Raw genomic sequence first — 19574 nt, 5'->3', positions numbered from 1 at the left:
ATATAATTGTCTGTAGGGTAGATAATAATTCTAAAAAACATTATTACTCCTGTGATGAATTTTAGTTTCTAAGGAAGGAACTTAATTGCATGCTCAAAAAATAACATCATTATTTAGCAAGCATTAAGTATAAAATTGTAGGATGCCATATGCATGGAGCAAGATGTTTGTTGATTGAATATGGAGCAGATGGTCTTGAAGAGCATGAATTTAGAGTAATTGCTCTTGTCTAGAAGTGATTATATCTGGATAGTGATGTGGGGCTTGAGGAGAACATGTCATATACCGGAAAGAATGTGTTGGCATTAGGCTTGCCTGGGGCATTTTGTCTTTTGTTCTCTTCCTTGCAACTTGTTTCCCATTTCAAAACTTTTGAGATCATTAGAACATAAAATAATGAAAGCAAAATGACACATTTAATTAGCTACACCTGTTTTTTTGTTTCAACGCTGTGTTTCTTAACATAGTTTTATTGGTTCTGTTTTTGTTTACATTTTAAAAATTAAACTTAGCAATGAAAGGAAATGTTATAGATTGCTTGCCCTAAGCTGTATTCCTTGATGATGTACATGTGTCCGTTTGCTCCTCTAGTTAATTGTTTACTTCTGGTTTATAAAAATATGTATATTTTTAAAAATTTAATTTCTTGCCATAGATTCTAGTATGGCCTCCTGAGGAATGGTGATGTCCAATAATTTAAGCTTAGCATCATAGAATTTTCTGCACATGGCTTCATTCCCAATGGGCTGGAAACAACCTGGGGTTGTTTTGTTTGGGAGTTGTTTGGCCAGGGCCTTTTGAACAGTAGTGTCCCAGTGAAGTACTAGATATTATTTATGTAAGAATGAGCTTTTCTTTTTTTTTTCTTTTTTTTTTTTGCGGTACGCGGGCCTCTCACTGCTGTGGCCTCTCCCGTTGCAGAGCGCAGGCTCCGGATGCGCAGGCTCAGCGGCCATGGCTCACGGGCCCAGCCACTCCGTGGCATGTGGGATCCTCCCGGACCGGGGCACGAACTCGTGTCCCCTGCATCGGCAGGCGGGTTCTCAACCCCTGAGCCACCAGGGAAGCCCGAGCTTTTCTTTTTGTAACAATAATATCCTTTCAGAAATTTCTAACTACTTTGTAACTGCATGACTTAACCTGGTGACAAAAGCAGTTACTAAAAAGACTACCTTTTCCAAAAAAATAAAAATAAAAAAGTAAAGCTGAAAATAATTTAGAGAAAATACTGATATATTTTAATCTTTCCATTTAATAAATGACATAACTGATGGCCAGAGGAGCTAAGTTTTATATGTCAGGTGACATCTGAGCTAGTGGCAGATCTAGGACCATGGAGGGTTGTTTGCATTAATATGATAGCTCCAAGGATCTTTAACTTTATAAGCTCTGATATACATTTAATTCATATAAATTCTGTTTCAACTTATGTTATTTTCAAGAATAGCATTTGTATAAAATACAGTACCTCTGTACAGCGTCTAGAATCATAGAACCTCATACTGAGAAAGAATCTGAAGGGCTCTGGTAGGAATTTCCAGTATCCTTGTTATGTTTTTACAGCTTTTGCAAATCTGTAATCTTCCTTATTTTCTTTTTCCCTTTCTGACAGTGTGCCATACTTCATCTTCTCACATTATCTACAAACGAATAGAGATGGATTTAGGTTTATTTAAAACATGTTCTTTCATATTTCTAAGTGTGAACTCTTTAAGGACAGAGATTTTGTCTTTTACTGTTCTTCAGGGATGCATTATCTCTGAAGTGTTATGCTCATTCTTGTCCCTAGGCCTTTTTTTTTTTTTTTTTTTTGTGGTACGCGGGCCTCTCACTGTTATGGCCTCTCCCGTTGCGGAGCACAGGCTCCGGACGTGCAGGCTCAGCGGCCATGGCTCACGGGTCCAGCCGCTCCGCGGCATGTGGGATCTTCCCGGACCGGGGCACGAACCCGTGTCCCCTGCATCGGCAGGCGGACTCTCAACCACTGCGTCACCAGGGAAGCCCCCCTAGGCCTTTATATATGCTGTTCCCTCTGCCTTGAATACTCTGCTGCCTCTTTGGCCTCAATTCCCATATTAGCAGTTTAACATCAACTCATTTTTCAGGTCTAACTAGTTTAGCTTGTATACATGTTTTAGTCTCTCTTCATTTGTGAAATAAAGGAATATACTAAATGATTTCTGTGAGGGTTATCTAACTCTAAACTGTCACTAATCCTACTAAACTGAGTTAGATGTCCCTGACATGTTTTTATGCCACTTTGTTCTTTCCATGTCATAATACTTGGCACAGTATATAATAATAACTTGTTATCATATGTCTTCTCTTTTAGACTGTTAGCACTATGAGAGGTTTATCTGCCTTCTTGCTCTTTTGTACTCTAGAAAAAGAGCTCAGTACATTGTTGAATGAATTAACTATGTCTAGGAGTTTCTAAGTTAATATTTTGAATGAATGAATAGAACTAATATTGAAGAAGAGTACCTGTGAAAGAGTAACTTATAGTCAGTGAATATCTCTTCTCAGTGGCTTCATGACATGATATTTTATTTTACTATTTGCTTTGCTTAAATATGAATTGTACTGAATTGGCAAGTAAGTAACACAGGTACAGAATAGTGATTCTCTCATTGAGAACTATTCTGTAAAAAATACTTGCAGATTCATTAACATAGGGAATGCTCGTCTCTCCTCAAGTCCGGTTCTTTTCTACCTTGTTTATAGTGGCTTTGTTTATACGTTTTTTCCCTTTCACTTCATTTTTTATGTATTCTATTTTTTAATAAACTTCTTTCTGAAATATAACATGTATAGAAAAGTGTAAAAACTATAAGATCCATGCATTTTCCAAAAGTATATATAACCAGATATAAAGCATTATATATATAAAGCATTATTAGTGCCCTAGAACTTCCATCAGATTCTCTCCCAGCCACTACTCTTCATCTCAGCACAAAAGGCAACCACTCTTTCTGGCTTCTAACACCATAGACTAGTTCAGCCTGTTTTGTGCTGTCTTCTTTCTCTCATATTATGGTTTGAGAGCTTCATCATTTTATTCAGTTGTAGCATTAGTTCATTTTTATTGCTATATTTTATTGTATAAATATTGTGAGTAATGATGCCATCGGTATTCTTGCACATATTTTTTTTGGTGCACAGATGTACACATTTCTGTTTGCTTTATATCTAGGTGTGGAATTATCAGGTTATAGAATATGTGTGTGTGTTGTTGTTAGTAAATACTGCCAAAAGTTTTCTGTGGTGATTGCTTCAATTTCCTCTTCCACTAGTAATGTGTGAAAATTCCAGTTTCTTCTCATTCTTGCCATAATTTGGTGGGTTTTTAACAGTATTTCATTGTGTTTTTATTTCTCTGAAGACTGAGTTGAATACTTTTTTATATATGTATTGCGCATTTAGATATCCTCCTTCGTGACATGCCTATTCAGATATCTGTTCAATTTTTCTATTGTGTTGCTTTTAAAAAAATAATTACTCTCTTTACAGTGTCTTTGAGGAATAGAAGTTTGTAACCATATACATTTATTATAACATATAAATATAATGAACCAAGTTATCAACATTTTTCTTTATGGATAGTGATTTTTTTTATCATGTTTAAGAAATCTGTAAATTCCACAATTGTGAATATTTTATTTTATATTATCTTCTTTCATTTAAAGATGCTTTATTATCTTTCCTTTTACATTACTATCTATGATTATTTCACTTTTTTCCATGTAGATAATGAGTTGTACCAGCACTAGTTAATGAAATGACCATTCTTCTTGCTCTGCATTGTTAACTAACCTTTGTCATAAATCAAGAGTTTGGGTTTGTTCTGAATTCTCTGTTCTGTTTCATTGATCTCTGTATCCTTGTGCAAAATACTGAAATATCTTTAATCACTTAATCACTTAAGCCTTGGGTAAGTGCACCTTTTTTCTTCTTCCTCAAGATTGTCTTGACTATTCTTGGGCCTTTGCATTTGCTTAGAACTTTAAAAATCAGCTTGCCAGACTCCCTCCCCTCCAAGACAAAACAAAATTGGATTTAGATTGGAATTATTAAATCTCTTGATCAATTTAGGGAGAATTAGAAAGTTAATATCTACAAGTTATCTACCATGTAGATCCCTTCATTTATTTTAGGTCTTTAATTTCTCTCAAAGTTTTATAGTTTTAAGTGAAGAACTTAGTCTTGCATAATGTTCATTAGATTTATTCTAAGGTATTTTTTTAATGCAGTTATTTTTTAATTCTAAGTTTTTTTTTAATGCAGTTATAAATGGCATCTTGTAAAGTTTCACTTTAATTGTGTTTGTTGGTATCTGGAAAAACTAAACTCTTATGTATTGACTTTGTGTCTACCTACCTTGCTAAATTCACATATTAATTTTAATAGTGTGTATGGAAATTGGTTGAGTTTTTATGTATGTAGTCATGTTAAAGTTTTCTGTGTATACAATCTGCAAATAATGACAGTTTTCATTCCTTTTAACCTCTACACTTCTTTTTCTTGCCTTGTTGTAGTGGTTAGGATCTTTAACATAGTATTTAATAGAAGTGATAACAGTACTTATCCTTATCTCATTCTTGATCCTAGGGAGAAAATTTTTAACCTTTTACTATTAAGAATTATATTTGCTCTTTGTTTTTTTGTAGCTAATACGATAGAGTAACAAAATTTCCATCTGTTCCTAGTTTTTATAATTAATGATATTGATTTTTATGACGTTCCTTTTCTGGGTCTATTGAGATAATCATATTCTCTTCTTTATTCTATTAGTGTGGAACATGATGTTGATTGATTTTCAAATGTTAAGCTAACTTTACATTCTTGGAATATAGCCATCTTGTCATGACGTATAATCCTTTATTTACATATTGATATTTTTGCTGATGTTTTGTTTAGGATATTTGCACCTATGTTCAGGAGAGATACCAGTCTGCAGTTTTCTTGTAATGTCCTTTTAATATTTGAGGAACAGGGTTATGCTGGCCTCATGAATCAAGTTGGGAATTATCTTGGCCTCTTTTTTTCTCTGCAAGAGTTTTTGTAAGCTTAGTGTTATAGTCATACTTAACTACTTTGTAACATTAACCAATGAAGCCATCTATGTTTAGAATTTTCTTTTTGGAAAGGTTTTAATTACATAATGAATTTAATAGCTATTGGAATATTCAATTATGTACTTTGTTTTGATAAGCTTTTTTTCCCCCCTAGAAATTGGTTCATTTCATCTAAATTTTTGAGTTATTTGGTATAAGGTTATTCCTGATATCCTCTTATTATCTTTTCAATGGCCTGTGGGTTCCGTAGTGTAGACCATTCAGTAGTCATTTTTGCTTCCTGATGTTGGTAATGTGTGTCTTTTCTCACATTTCCCTGATTCGTCTTGCCAGAGATTTATCTCTATTAGCCTTTTCAGAAAATAAACCTTTGGCTTTATTGATTTGTTTTTTTAATTGCACATTAGTTTTCCATTTCATTAATTTCTGTTCCTATCTTCATTATTTCCTTCCCACTGTTTTGTTTTGTTTATTTGTTTTTGGTTTATTTTATTCTTTGTTTTATAAGATGAGCACCTCATTGACTTTCACCCTTTATTCTTCCCTAATATGTGCATTATGCCTGTCATTGTCCCTTTAAGTACAGCTTTAGTAGCATCCCACAAATTTTCATGTTATATTTTCATTATTATTCAGTTGAAAAACTTAACAATTTTCATTGGATTTTTTTTTTTGACCATGAATTATTTGGAAATGTATTGGTTAATTTCCAGATATTTGTATTTTTGGTATCTTTTTGTTACTGATTTTGCTATTAAGTCTCATGTAATCAGAGAACATAAACATTATGATTTCAATCCTTGAAATCTGTGGAGAGCTGCTTTGTGTCCCACCCTGTGGTCAGTTTTGGTACTCCTTCCAGGTACCCTTGAAAGCATGGATATTTTACTATTTTGGATATTTATTGTTTTGTATATATGCCAATTAAGATAGGTGAGTTAATTTTATTTTTATAACTTCTACATATATATTTTTTGTTTGTTTTTGTTACTGAGGGAAGTGTGTTAAAATCTGCAAGTAAGGCTGCAAATTTGTCTGTTTCTCCTTTTAGTTCTACTTAATTTTGCTGTTTATACTTTGAGCCTTTTTTACTAGGCATGTATTAGAATTTTATGTATTCTTGGTGAATGGACCCTTTTATCATCCTGAAATGTCTAGTAATACCTCTTAAAGTCTATTTGATAGTAGATATAGATGCACTATTTTCCTTTTACATGCATGGTACCCTTTTTCTATTTTACTTTCAACCTTTCTGTATTTTTATATTTCAGAATATGACTCTTGTAAACAGCACAAATTTGGGTTTTATTTTTTTCATCTATCTGATGCTGTCAGTCTTTTAATTCAAGTACATGATACGTTTATATTTAGGGTAATCTCTTAAATACTTAGGTTTAATTTACCTTCTATTTGTCCCACTTGTATGTTTTTTCATCTTTTTTACTGTCTTCTCTTGGAATAGTCAAGTATTTTTGTTACTTCCTCATCTTATGGTTATCTTTTTAGTTATGTATTTTACTCATCTTTTAGTATTTATCTTACATACTACAATATGTCTCCTTGGCTTACTAGAGACTAATGCAAGAAAAGTGCAAACAGTTTGGGAACACTTTGATTCTCTTTACTGCAAAAACACTATTATTAGTGTTTTATTCAATTATTATTCATTTATATTTGTCTACATATTTGGTGGTCCCTGTAACAAACCACTAAGTTTGATGCCCCACTAGGAGTCATCACAGGACTCAGCATATAGTTGTATTCATGGTCTTGATTTATTTCAATGAAATGATACCAAGCAGAAGCAGCCCAAGGCACATAGCGCAAAGTGTGGGAAAAAAACAGGCATAAGCTTCCAAGAGTCCTCTCCCTGTGGAGTCACACAGGACATTTTAAAAATCCTCCAGCAATGAAGTGTGACAACATGTATGTAATGTTGTCTACCGGAAAAGATCATTAGAGACCCAGTGCTAGGGATCTACACAATGAACCAATTTTCCTATTATTCATTTTCCAGCTACTAAATAGCCTGTCCTTTCCTCATTGATTTATGATATATTATTGTAAATTTATCAGATATTAATATTATACATGTATGGATTATCTCTGAACTCTATTCTGTCTCAGTGTGGTCTGTATAGTCTTACAACTTTTAAACACATATTTAATACTATTAATTATATCTTAATATCCAGTAAGGTAAATCTTATTTATTTGCATTACTGTTGAGTTAGTTATGTATAGACCTTTATTCCACAGCATATTTTTAGGGAAAGTTTGTTCTAATTTAGCAAAAATACACAACTGACATTTTGACTGCGGTCACATTTACAATACATAGATTATTTTGAATATAATCGATGTTTTTGTTGTATTGTCATCCCATTCAAGAATATGGGATGTCTCCCTTGTGTTCATATTTTCCTCTTTATTAGAATTGTCTCCATAGGGGTGTTATGTTTTTGGTTAGGAAAATTCCTATATACTTTATTATTTTTGTCATTGTTGTGAATGGTATCTTTTTTTCTTACTATATTTTAGAATTGCTTTTCTTGGTGTGGAAAAAGCTTATATTGATTATTTTTTGCAGGTTGTCTACCTTGCTTATCTCATAATTCTAATAGGTTTTTTTTTGGCTTTTCTGGGTAAATTATTGTCATATGCAAATAATGGCAGTTTTATTTCTTGCCATCCTTTTGGCTCTTTCTCAGTCTCATTTTTTCTATTCTTAATTGCCAGGGACTGTACAATTGAATTATCCAGTAGTAGTGATAGTGGCGTCCTTGTCTTGTTGACAGTTTTGAAGAGACTGCATATAAAGTTTTTTCATCAAGTGTAATATTTGCTAAAGATTTCTGGAATGTAGTCTTAAGTGCACTTTGCTAAGAGTATTTTGCATTATTTTTATCATTATAAATGGATGTTGAATCTTATCAAATATTTTTTCTGCATTAGTAAAAATAATTATATAATCTCAATAATGTGGTGAGTTAGGTTTTTTGATGAACTGGCCTTTCATTTCTGAGATAAACTCTATTTGATTGTGAAATCTAATTTTTAATGCACCGTTAGATTTAGTCAGCTAATATTTTATTTAGAACTTTTGTCCCATGTCTGTAAGTAAAAGGCATTTTTTTCTTGTTCATATTTGGTTTTGGAGTCTAGGTTATATTAGCCTCTTAAAATGTTTGGGTAGTTTTGCTCTCACTTATAAAAACCTCAGTCTGGGGGACTTCCCTGGTGGCGCAATGGTTAAGAATCCTCCTGCCAATGCAGGGGACACGGGTTCGATCCCTGGTCGGGGAAGATCCCACATGCCCCAGAGCAGCTAAGCCTGTGTGCTACAACTACTGAGGCTGCGCTCTAGAGCCCGCGAGCCACAGGTACTGAAGCCCGCACACCTAGAGCCTGTCTCCGCAACAAGAGAAACCACTGCAATGAGAAGGCCGTGCACCGCAACAAAGAGTAGCCCCCACTTGCCACAACTAGGGAAAGTCCTGCGTGCAGCAGTGAAGACCCAACGCAGCCAAAAATATAAATAAATAAATAAAATAAATTTATTAAAAAAGAAACACCTCAGTCTGCATTATAATGGGAAAAAAGGATATTTCTTAAAAATTCCATATGATTGTTATTTGTGTCATGATCCAGTTAGGAGATAGAACCTCTACCACTCATTTTTGTAGAGAGAATTTACTATAAAGCATTCATAACAAATTATAAAATTACTAACTGAGAAGCTACTATCACCTGTAAGGCTGGGGAAACAAAGGAAAGAGGTTGGGATTTCTAAAATCTAGAACTCAGACCTCTGAAGAACTGCCTGATATTTTGAAGGCTGGCTCAGACCTCTGAGAATGTGGCACTGGTGGGTTGGTGCTGATGTCTCTTAGGGGTTGCTAGAGTGGTGGTCACAGGAATAGCAGACAGACAGGAAGCCCACAGAAGTAAAGAGTTAGTCTCTTCTCTCCCCTTCATCTGCAGTCTCTCTCTAGAGCTTTGCTCTATCATTGGCAAAGCCTACCATGGAGCCAAAGTGTAGTTTGCAGAGTCTCAGCCCCAAGTATCACAAAGCCAAGTTTAGAAGTATGGTTTTGGAGCTGAAAGTCAATAATTTAGTAACTGGTACAACTGAAAACTAAGTTACATAATGCTCATATAATCTCTGTGTGAGCTGCAAAAGAAATTATATAAGGAACTAAATGTTAAGAATAGAATGGTAGTAAAAACACTGTTTTAGATTTTATCTAAGAGGGAATTATAACAAAAACAGTTATCAGGAAACAGGAAGGGTTAAAAATAAATGCATTCAACTCAGGTAATTGGAAAAGAGCAATACAGTGAGCCCAAACATGAAAGAAATTTAAAATGTTAAGGGTAGAGTCAATAGACTTGAGAACAAAACAGCAAAGTTTAAAATAATCTCATTCTTTGACAAGATTTTTAAGATTATGAAGTCAGACCAAGGTCCATTCAAGAGACAGAACCACACTAGTGGAAGTTTTTGGTGAAAGAGAAAAGTAGATGCAAATAAAATATAGAATGGAGGAAATAATGACATGGTAGAGATAAAAAAAACAAACGTTCATTCTGGCTGTTAAAAAACCTTGTCTGCGGAAGAATAATGTGGAGATCTATGTCACTGGCTTACCTATTAATTTCCTTGCAGCCTCATGATTAACTTTACTTTGATTAACTATACTTAAATATGTATGTTAACATTTTTAGTATAACCATTAAAATAATAGAGAGTGTATAACTTTAAAACTAAATAGAAGGCAAAATGGAATGTGAAAAACACAAAAGATTGAGTCTCAAAGAAAGCAAGAAAAGGAAGTGGTAAGGATTAGAATAATTTTAATGCAAAACTTATTCCTTAAGATAAGGATGACTACCGTATATTGATAAAACATTCAGTTCACTGGGAAGTTATAACTTTTAAATCTGATGTACTTGACAGGGTAGCTTTGAAACATAAAACAAAAATATCTGTAACTACAAGGAGAAATGAACAGAACAACCATTTTAGTGAGTTCTAACACATCTCTCTCAATCGTTGAGGATAGAGAAGGTTTGAAGAACACTATCAACAAGCTTGATGTAATGGATATGTATTTGGAACACTGAACCAATAACATATATACATATTCAAACAGGTAGAGAATGTTTATGAATTTGCCATTCGAAAAATTCATTTCATACAAACCTTGTTCTCTAAATTAAATTCAGTCAGTTAAAAAACCTTCACGGGGCTTCCCTGGTGGCGCAGTGGTTGAGAGTCCGCCTGCCGATGCAGGGCACGCGGGTTCGTGCTCCGGTCCGGGAAGATCCCACATGCCGCGGAGCAGCTGGACCCGTGAGCCATGGCCGCTGAGCCTGCGCGTCCGGAGCCTGTGCTCCGCAACGGGAGAGGCCACAACAGTGAGAGGCCCGCATACTGCAAAAAAAAAAAACCTTCACAGTTTGGAAATTAGAATATTTTAAATAAATTATTGGTTGAACTGTAATATGCAAATAAAAAGCTATTTGGAATTGAATGATCAAAATCTGTGGTATGTGGCTAAAGGAATTCTTACAGGGAAATTTACAACTTGAAATTCTTATGTTAGAAATGAAGAAAGGTTGAGAAATAAAAAGCTGTGCATTAGTATTAAAAAAATAATAAACCCTAAAAAACAGAAAGATTTAATAAAGATTAGACAGAAATGAATGGAAGAAGAAAAGAATTATGAGAAATAAGTAGAATGATTTTGTGTGCTATTCCATCCTGATTGCCCTCCCCTCCCTGCTACCTCTGCATGGGTATCGTGAGCTCTGGAGTTATCACAGCCTCTGTTCACCTTCTCTTGTTGATTCCAGTACTTCATTAGAAGCTCTTCTTGGGCAGATCTTTTACTTTATTTAAAGAATAGTCCTCGGCTTTATTGGCGAGGGGAGGTAAAACTATTCTTGCAGCTTTTCTCTAGGTCCCAACTATTTAGAACATGGTGATTTCCACTACTCTGTCTTCCAGTTTGCTGATGCATTCTTCTGTATCATGTAATCTACTGTTGATTCCTTCTAGCATATCTTTTACTTTAGTTATTGTATTCTTTGTTTTTGAAGTATAGTTGATTTATAATACAGTGTTGTGTTAATTTCAGATATAACATAATGATTCAGTATTTTTTCAGTTTATATTCCATTATAGGTTATTATAAGTTAATAGGTGTACTTTCCTGTGCTGTATAGTAAATCATTGTTGCTTATCTATTTTGTATATAGTAGTTTGTATCTGTTAAGCCCATACCCCTAATTTGTCCCACCCCACTTCCCTCTCACCTTTGGTAACCACAGGTTTGTTTTCTGTGTCTAAGTCTCATTCTGTTTTGTTTATACATTCATTTGTATTATTTTTTCGATTCCATATGTAAGTGATGTCATATAGTATTTGTCTCTTTCTGTCTGAGTTGTTTCACTATGCATAATATTCTCTAGGTCCATCCACGTTGATGCAAATGGCAGTATTTCTTTCTTTTTTATGGTGGAATAATATTCCTGTGTTTGTGTGTGTATGTGTGTTTGTGAGTGTGTGTGTGTACATATATATTCTTTGATTTTTATGAGCTGTTTGTATATATTGGATTTTATCAGTTATTGTATTCTTTTTTTTTTTACAAATTTATTTTATTTATTTATTTTTGGCTGCATTGGGTCTTCGTTGCTGCGTGCAGGCTTCCTCTAGTTGTGGCGAGTGGGTACTACTCTTCATTGTGGTGCATGGGCTTCTTGTTGCGGTGGCTCCTCTTGTTGTGGAGCACCAGCTCTAGACGTGCGGGCTTCAGTAGTTTTGGCACGCAGGCTCAGTAGTTGTGGCTTGTGGGCTCTAGAGCGCAGGCTCAGTAGTTGTAGCTCATGGGCCTGGTTGCTCTGCGGCATGTGGGATCCTCCCAGACCAGGGATCAAACTTGTGTCCCCTGCATTAGCAGGTGGATTCTTAACCACTGTGCCACCAGGGAAGTCCCCAGTTATTGTATTCTTTACCTTTGTTTTCTTCATTATATTTTCTCTCTGTTAAAATTTTCACTGTGTTCATCCATTCTGTGTTCGCTGAGCATCTTTACGATTATTACCTTGAACTCTCTACTGAGTAGCTTGCTTATCTCCCCTTTGTTTAGCCCTTTTTCTGAGTCCTTTGTCTTGTTCCTTTATTTGGAACATATTCCTCTGTCTCCTCATTTTGCAGATTTTGCTGTGTTTTTTTTTCTGTGTTGGGTAGGTCAGTTATGTTGGCTGATTTTGGAGAAGTGGCCTTTTGTAGGTGACATTCTATGGGGCCCAGCAGCACACTCCCCTCTGGTCACTAGAGCTATATGCTCTAGGGCAGTGGTCCCCAACCTTTTTGGCACCAGGGACTGGTTTCTTGGAAGATAATTTTTTCGCGTGTGGTGGGGGGAGGGATGGTTCAGGCGGTAATGCGAGCGATGGGGAGTGGCAGATGAAGCTTTGCTCGCTCGCCCGGTACTCACCTCCTGCTCTGCAGCCTGGTTCCTAACAGCCCCCAGCCCAGGGGTTGGGGACCCTGGTCACTCTAGGGTGTAAGGTGTGAGCCCTACATGAGCTGCATGGGTCCTTCTGTTTTGGTGAGGCTGACTGCTAAGGGTGCTTGCAGAAGACACAGTTTTGTTTTTTTTAATCGAAGTATAGTTGATTTACAGTGTTGTGTTAACTTCTGCTGTACAGTAGAGTGATTCAGTTATACATATATATATACACTTTTTAAAAAATATTCTTTTCCATTATGGTTTATCATAGGATATTGAACATAGTTCTCTGTGCCATACAGTAGGACTTTGCTACTTATCCATTCCATATACAGTAAGGCCCCTACATACAAATGAGTACCATTCCGAGAGCCCATTCGTAAGTCCATTTTGTTTGTAAGTCCAACAAAGTTAGTCTACGTACCCAACTAACACAATCAGCTATATAGTACTGTACTGTAATAGATTTATAATACTTTTCACACAAATAATACATAAAAAACAAACACACAAAAAATAAAACATTTTTAGTCTTACAGTACAGTACCTTGAAAAGTACGGTAGTAGAGTACAACAGCTGGCATACAGGGGCTGGCACTGAGTGAACAGACAAGAAGAGTTACTGACTAGAGGAGGGAGAGGAGGTGGGAGATGTCAGAGCTGAAGGATCGACGTCCGGGTAGTAGCTCTTTTTTTTCTTGTCATCGATGACACGGTAGCACTGGATTGCATTCTGAATGGCGGCTGCAACCTTCCTGTACTGTTCTATGTTTGCGTCCTGTGCCTCAAAAACTAACAGTGCCTCCTCAAATAAAGAAAATCCCCTTGCCATTTCCTGTGTCGTGAATCTCTTCGGTTCTTCAGTTTCTTATTCTTCCTGTTGTCGCTCCACTCTCAATTATTTTCACTTTTGTTTCCATCGTTATTGCTTGGCGTTTCTTAGCAGTACCACCTATATCACCGCTGCTTTCACACTTGCTTCCCAACATCCTGGGCTTGAAATAAAGATACTGTACTACTGTACTCTATACAGCAGGGGTCCCGGAACTGGGCTGCACAACAGGAGGCGAGCGGCAGGCAAGCAAGCAAATCTTCATCTGCTGCTCCCCATCGCTTGCATTACTGCCTGAACCATATCCCCCCCAACCCCCCACCGGTCTGTGGAAAAATTGTCTTCCACGAAACCAGTCTCTGGTGCCAAAACGTTTGGGGACGGCTGCTATACAGTACTCCACAGTAAAGTACACAAAAGCTCAACCTGTTGTAGAGGATGCATGCATGTTACAGTGTATTCCAGACACGTGAACAGACTTACGTGATTAGACGTGCAAATGCATGTTCGTATCTTTGAAAGTTCGAAACTTGAAGGTTTGTGTGTAGGGGACTTACTGTATAAAAGCCTACATCTGCTAACCCCAGCCTTCCACTCCATCCCTCTCCTAACCTCCTCACCCTTGGCAACCACCAGTCTGTTCTCTATTTCCGTGATTCTGTTTCATAGACAGGTTCATTTGTGTCATATTTTAGATTCCACATATAAGTGGTATCATATGGTATTTGTCTTTCCCTTTCTGACTTACTTGGAGGCAGGGCTGTCCCCAGCTCAGTAGGCTGCCAGTCCCTGCCTCATGAGTGGCTGCTGCTCTTTCCAAATCCCTTTCTCAAATGAAAATAATCGGTCTCCTTTATTGTCCCACTTTATGCCTTGTGACGTAAATGTGGGAAAATTATTAGACCACTTCCTTTGTTTCAGTTTCTAGTATATCAGTACTGGTAGGAGTAAGGTATCTGGTCTAAATTAGAAATATTGACAAGTATTGCCAGATAGCCATTTGGGACATGAAGTGTTAGATTCTTTTGGTCTTTTGATCACTTCCATTTATGTAAGATTTTTTAGAACTGCTTTAATTCTTTCAGGTCACCAAGGTGCTGTCTAATACAACACAGTGCCTTATTACTGAGGATTTATTTATTTAGTTTTTTATGATTGCACCATTTGAAAGGTATGTTGGGCAGTGAAACAACCTAGTTTAAAGTAAACTTTTATTTTCATGTCAAGAACTGTGAAGGTTTGCGATTTTACCCTACTTGCAATTTAACAAGTTTCACAAGTGCTTTCAGAAGACACAGTATTCCTGGGTCAGAGTCAAAGGATAGACTACTACTTACAGCAACAGAAGTAGCCAGAGAAGCAGCATTTGCACCAGCTCCCGGAGCCTCACTTCTCACAAAGAGATACAAAAAGGGCTGGGTGACATCTGAGTCCTTATGAGGTGGCATTACAGGAGAACCTTGAGCTTAGGGAACCTTAATCTTTTGAAATGGGCAGTAAGCATATCTGCCCTTTGCTTTGGAGGGAGACACTCTGTCTTCCTGTACACAGACATCCTTGAAAAGATAGTCTGAACAGAGGCAGTTAGTGCTTCTGCTGGAAAGATAAGCAGAAATGTGAGAGATGTGAAGAATTATCTTTCAACATTTTTGGAAGGCAGAAAACCCTATAGATATTTGTAAGATAGACTTAAATAAGTGGCATAGATTTCAGATTGCAGAGTATGGCCTAAGAAATTTTCCATAGAAAATAGTGATCTTTTTACATATATCTTCAGTTTCCTCTTTTGTAGCTTTTTTTCTGGTTAACCTACTGTCTCGGAGACCTCCATGAATATTAGACTTGCAATGTTAGCTTTCCTTGGGAAAGATTACTGTGGATCTATTTTCTGAGTGGTGTATTATTCACTGTTTTTCCTTAGTAGTCAAAGATATCCAAACCTCTGTTTGGGGCAGTTTGTGTTTTCCTTCCTTGAACCAATGCTTCTGTTTCAAAGTTCAAATAAATGAAGGCAAGTAAGATGACAATTATGGTATTTAAATTTAGTAAAAATTCACTGAGGCATAACATTTTAGACAAAAGACATTAAAAATGATGGAGCTTGTTGGTGTCCCAGGGCAAGTTCAGTTATTCAGACTGGATTTCTAAGAGGTCTCTGAGACTAAAATTCTTCGAAGTGGAACTTCATTGTGTACTAGAACACAAATATAGCACTTCATTACAAAATACCCTCAGGCAAAGAACACATAGGGACTTTGCTGCCCTCTAGACTAGAGGTCTTTGTCATAGATAAAGGGGCTCTAAATCTGGGAACTTGGATGGGAGGATGGCTTGGGGCATTCAGTCCTATCAGTGCTTAAACTCCAAGCAAACAGCAAAAACAAAGAACCTAACGTAGGTAATGTTTTAGGTCAGCATGATCTCTTTTAAGTCATTTTGCATCTCTCTAAATTTGACTTGGTTGATCATCTTTTTGGCTTTGTGGTATTTTACTATTCTGATTCTACTTCTCTATCTCTGCCTAAACCATCGTTTGTTCCTATACTCCTCAAATGATCGACTTCCCTAAGATTGAGACGTCAACCCTCATTCTTCCATCCCTGATCCCTCTAGCTTCCCTTTTATAGGTCTCTTCTACTCCTATAATATCAGATCTCGTGTGTATATACATAACTCTGAAGTTTGATTCTGTCTTGAATTCCAAAACCACATTTCTAACTGCCAACTGAACATTTCCTTCAAGATGTTCTGCCAATAACTTAAAAAACTTGTAACTCTGGTTTGTGTGTATTAACAAAAAGGGCAGGGCGAAAGGTATGTTACTGGTTTAATATTTTACTCTTTTCAAAGAAATTCTCCAAACAGATTATTTTGACAAACCTTTATGGTCTTTTTTGCGGAAGTTGTTTTGTAAATTTTATTTCACATATGTAAAATACCTGTCTTTTCATATTTCATAGCAGTTTGTCATATTTTTACCACCAAAACTAAGCATTTAGATTTTTGCCTTCATCCCCCACATTATCCCTTCTCCCTCCCCACCCTCCCGCCACTGTACACGCACGCACGCACGTGCACAAGCACACAAAATTTTAAATGTTATAATATGCATGAGCTTTGGGTTTTTTGTTATTATTTTTATTGGTAAGGTTCAGTGTGTATTTATGAGGTGGAAGACAAAGCTTGTGTTTCTTTTCTCTTTACAGGTCTTCATGCCTTGAGGAGAGTTTTGAGGAAACACCCTAACCTCCCTGACAGCAAGATGGCTGGGTTGGTGAAGATTACTCTGAAAGATTTCTTGCAGGGGATGAATGACATCAGGCCCAGTGCCATGAGGGAGGTAGCAATTGATGTCCCAAATGTAAGTCATTTGTACCCTCATGCTAGCCACACTGTTTGAATTAAACTCTGAAAGAAACTAAGACCCCGGGAAAACTACCTTCCTAAGCTAAACTTAAAAAAAATTTTTTTTAATTGAAATTTTTATGGAGATAATTGTAGATTTAGTACAGTTGTAAGAAATACTTTAGGGAGAGCGTATGTATCCTTTACCCAGTCCCTCCCACAATGGTAACATCTTACAAAACTATAATACAATATCACAAGCAGGATATTGATAGAATCATCGATCTTTTGCAGATTTCCCCAGTGTTGCCTGTACTCATTTATGTGTACGTGTGTGTCTGTGTCTGTGTGTTTAGTTCTGTGCAGTGTTATTACATGTAAAGTTTTGTGTATCCATCACCAGAATCGAGATACTGAGGATTTCCATCACCACAATAATCCCTTGCTTTGCCCTTTCATAACTACACCCACCTTGTTCATGCATCCATTTCCAAAATTCTGTCATTTCAGAAGTGTTATATAAATGGAATTATACATTATATAATTGTTTAGGATTAGTTTTTTTCACTTACTGTAATTCCCTGGTGATTCATTCAAGTTGTTTTATATCAATAGTTTGTTCCTTTCTTTTGCTGAGTAGTATTCCATGGTATATGTGTACAACGGTTTGTTTAACCATTCACCAGTTGAAGGACATCTGGCTTGTTTCCAGTTTGGGGCTATTATGAATAAAGCTTCTATAAACATTTTTCTACAGGTATTGTGTGAATATAAGTTTTTATTTCTCTGGAACAAATACCCAAGTGTAGTACAGTTACTGGGTTGTATACTAATTCCATGTTTAGTTTTACCAGAAAATGTCAACTAGGCTAATTTTAGAACAAAAAAAATCTTCTAGTTATGATACTTTCTACTAATGATGCTTGATGTTTCCTTGGGTTCTTTTACATATACTTCATCATTGACTGTCTCTGCAGAGTTTTCAGTGAGATCACCACAAGGGCAACAGAAGTTACCTTTTATGCATGGACCGCCTGTTATGTCACCTGTGACACACATGGGCCTAATATTCGGGGGTGGGGGATGGCTTTATAGTTTTCTTTGAATATATTAATATTTTTAGAAAATGAACATTGAAAAAAGCATTGGCAGTGTGTTCTGCATTATATTATATTGTAATATGTCAATATGTATTTTGAAGTGTCAAAAGAGAGCTGTTATTTAAACTTATTTCACCATGGACCACGTGGAGCAGAGACTTGCAGCATTTTGCAGTGTGGTAGATTGCAAAAAATGACCACAAATTCTTCCCTTCACTGTGTTTGCCCTTTTGCACTGCAGTCTTGTAGCTCCTACTCTAAACGCTAGGGAGTCAAGTTTTCCATCCTTGAATCTGCACTTGGCCATGTAACTTGCTTTGGCCAGTGGAGTGTTAGCAGCCATAATGCAAGCCGGCTTGAAAGCGCTTAGGGCTTGCCTCCTCTTGCTGGTCTTTGCCATTGCATTAGCTTTGTTAAGAAATCTGTACTAGCTTCCTGGAGGATGAGAGACTGTGTGAACAGGGATGAGCCCTCCTAGTTGAGATCCCCTCATTCTAGTCATCACCAATTGTCAGACATGTGATGCCATGCTAGACCATCCCACTCCAATCAAAGTTTGCCCCAACCAGGAGAAACCAGTTAACCCTCAATTGTCAGAAATAATAAAGTTATTTTGAGCCACTAAATTTTATGGTCATTAGCAAAAGCTAAGTGAAGCAGGCACTTGTTAGCTTCTTATAGAACACAGTTGTTTTGTAAGTTTAGGCTGGGAAACAGTACCCTGGAGATAAGAACATTCCCAAGGACTAACTGCTAGTTTAGGCTGCTTAATGTGATTTTGAATTCTTTTTGAAACATTTTCAAATTTACTACTGAAAGCTCAACTTTGGGGTTTTTCAGAAGCTCTGTAGCAGAACATGCTCATTTCGTATGAATAATTTGACAAATGGAATTATAGAATGAAGAAAGATTGATGTTGGGTTAGTAGAAACTTCAGTTCTTTGGAACTTATGGTCTAAAGTTCGGGGACATTGATTGGTATGAATACCGATATTGGTATGAATATTTGCAGTATTTATCTGTATTTTATTGGGTACTGTAACATAATATAATGGGTCAGGTAGACACCTAATCATTAAATGCCTCATGTGAAAATTTCAGGGGATAGGGTTATAACCAACTGCACCATCCCAAAACATTTTAGTGATTAAAAAAGTTTAGGAGCTAAGGAAACCTACAGGCAGCTTTTAAACTTAAAGTTATTGCCAATGAAGAATGTGTTTAAACAGTGGCTGTCCACTCTTAGAACTGCTGAACTGATTTATTCATCATAGGAACTGGTACTACAACTGCACTTTTAATTGCTGTAATGAAAGAGTTTTTCCTTTATTTTCGTTTGATACAGTATTTACAATCCATGGACTTGTGCCATTTTCCATTTGGCGTTTCATTATTTGGTCTAAGTCCATGGTGTACTATGATGTTACTCATGAGCTCCAAAGTGATTAGCCTTGGTCAGAGGACTTTCTTACATTGCTTTTCATGCTCACTTCAGATTGTAAAAATTTTCCTGAGAAGTCAACATTTCTGTAATTGGATTCCTAAAGTTCACTCTTCTGATTTCTGGCTATTACACCTACAAAAATATCTCCAAATTATTTCTGCAGAAGATTTAATGTTTATTTTGCTATAGAAAATCTGTTTAAAGTAGCTAGTTAATTGCAGGCTTTTTTTTTAATAGCAAAGTGAGCATTCAGCA

At 36.3% G+C, this 19574-nt stretch overlaps 1 protein-coding gene across 3 annotated transcripts in view; it reads left to right on the top strand.

Moving 5' to 3' along the window:
* The window catches only part of AFG2A (AFG2 AAA ATPase homolog A), a 343293-nt gene that overhangs the window by 26683 nt on the left and 297036 nt on the right, over positions 1–19574 (top strand). For all 3 annotated transcript variants that reach the window (XM_079919922.1, XM_079919923.1, XM_079919924.1), the window contains exon 10: positions 16637–16791. In XM_079919922.1, coding sequence (XP_079776048.1) covers positions 16637–16791 — 155 coding nt within the window. The remainder of the gene's footprint in view (positions 1–16636; positions 16792–19574) is intronic.

The sequence above is a fragment of the Stenella coeruleoalba genome (assembly GCF_951394435.1).
Source record: "Stenella coeruleoalba genome assembly, chromosome: 4".
NCBI lineage: Eukaryota > Metazoa > Chordata > Mammalia > Artiodactyla > Delphinidae > Stenella > Stenella coeruleoalba.
This window is presented reverse-complemented; position numbering and strand designations above follow the sequence as displayed.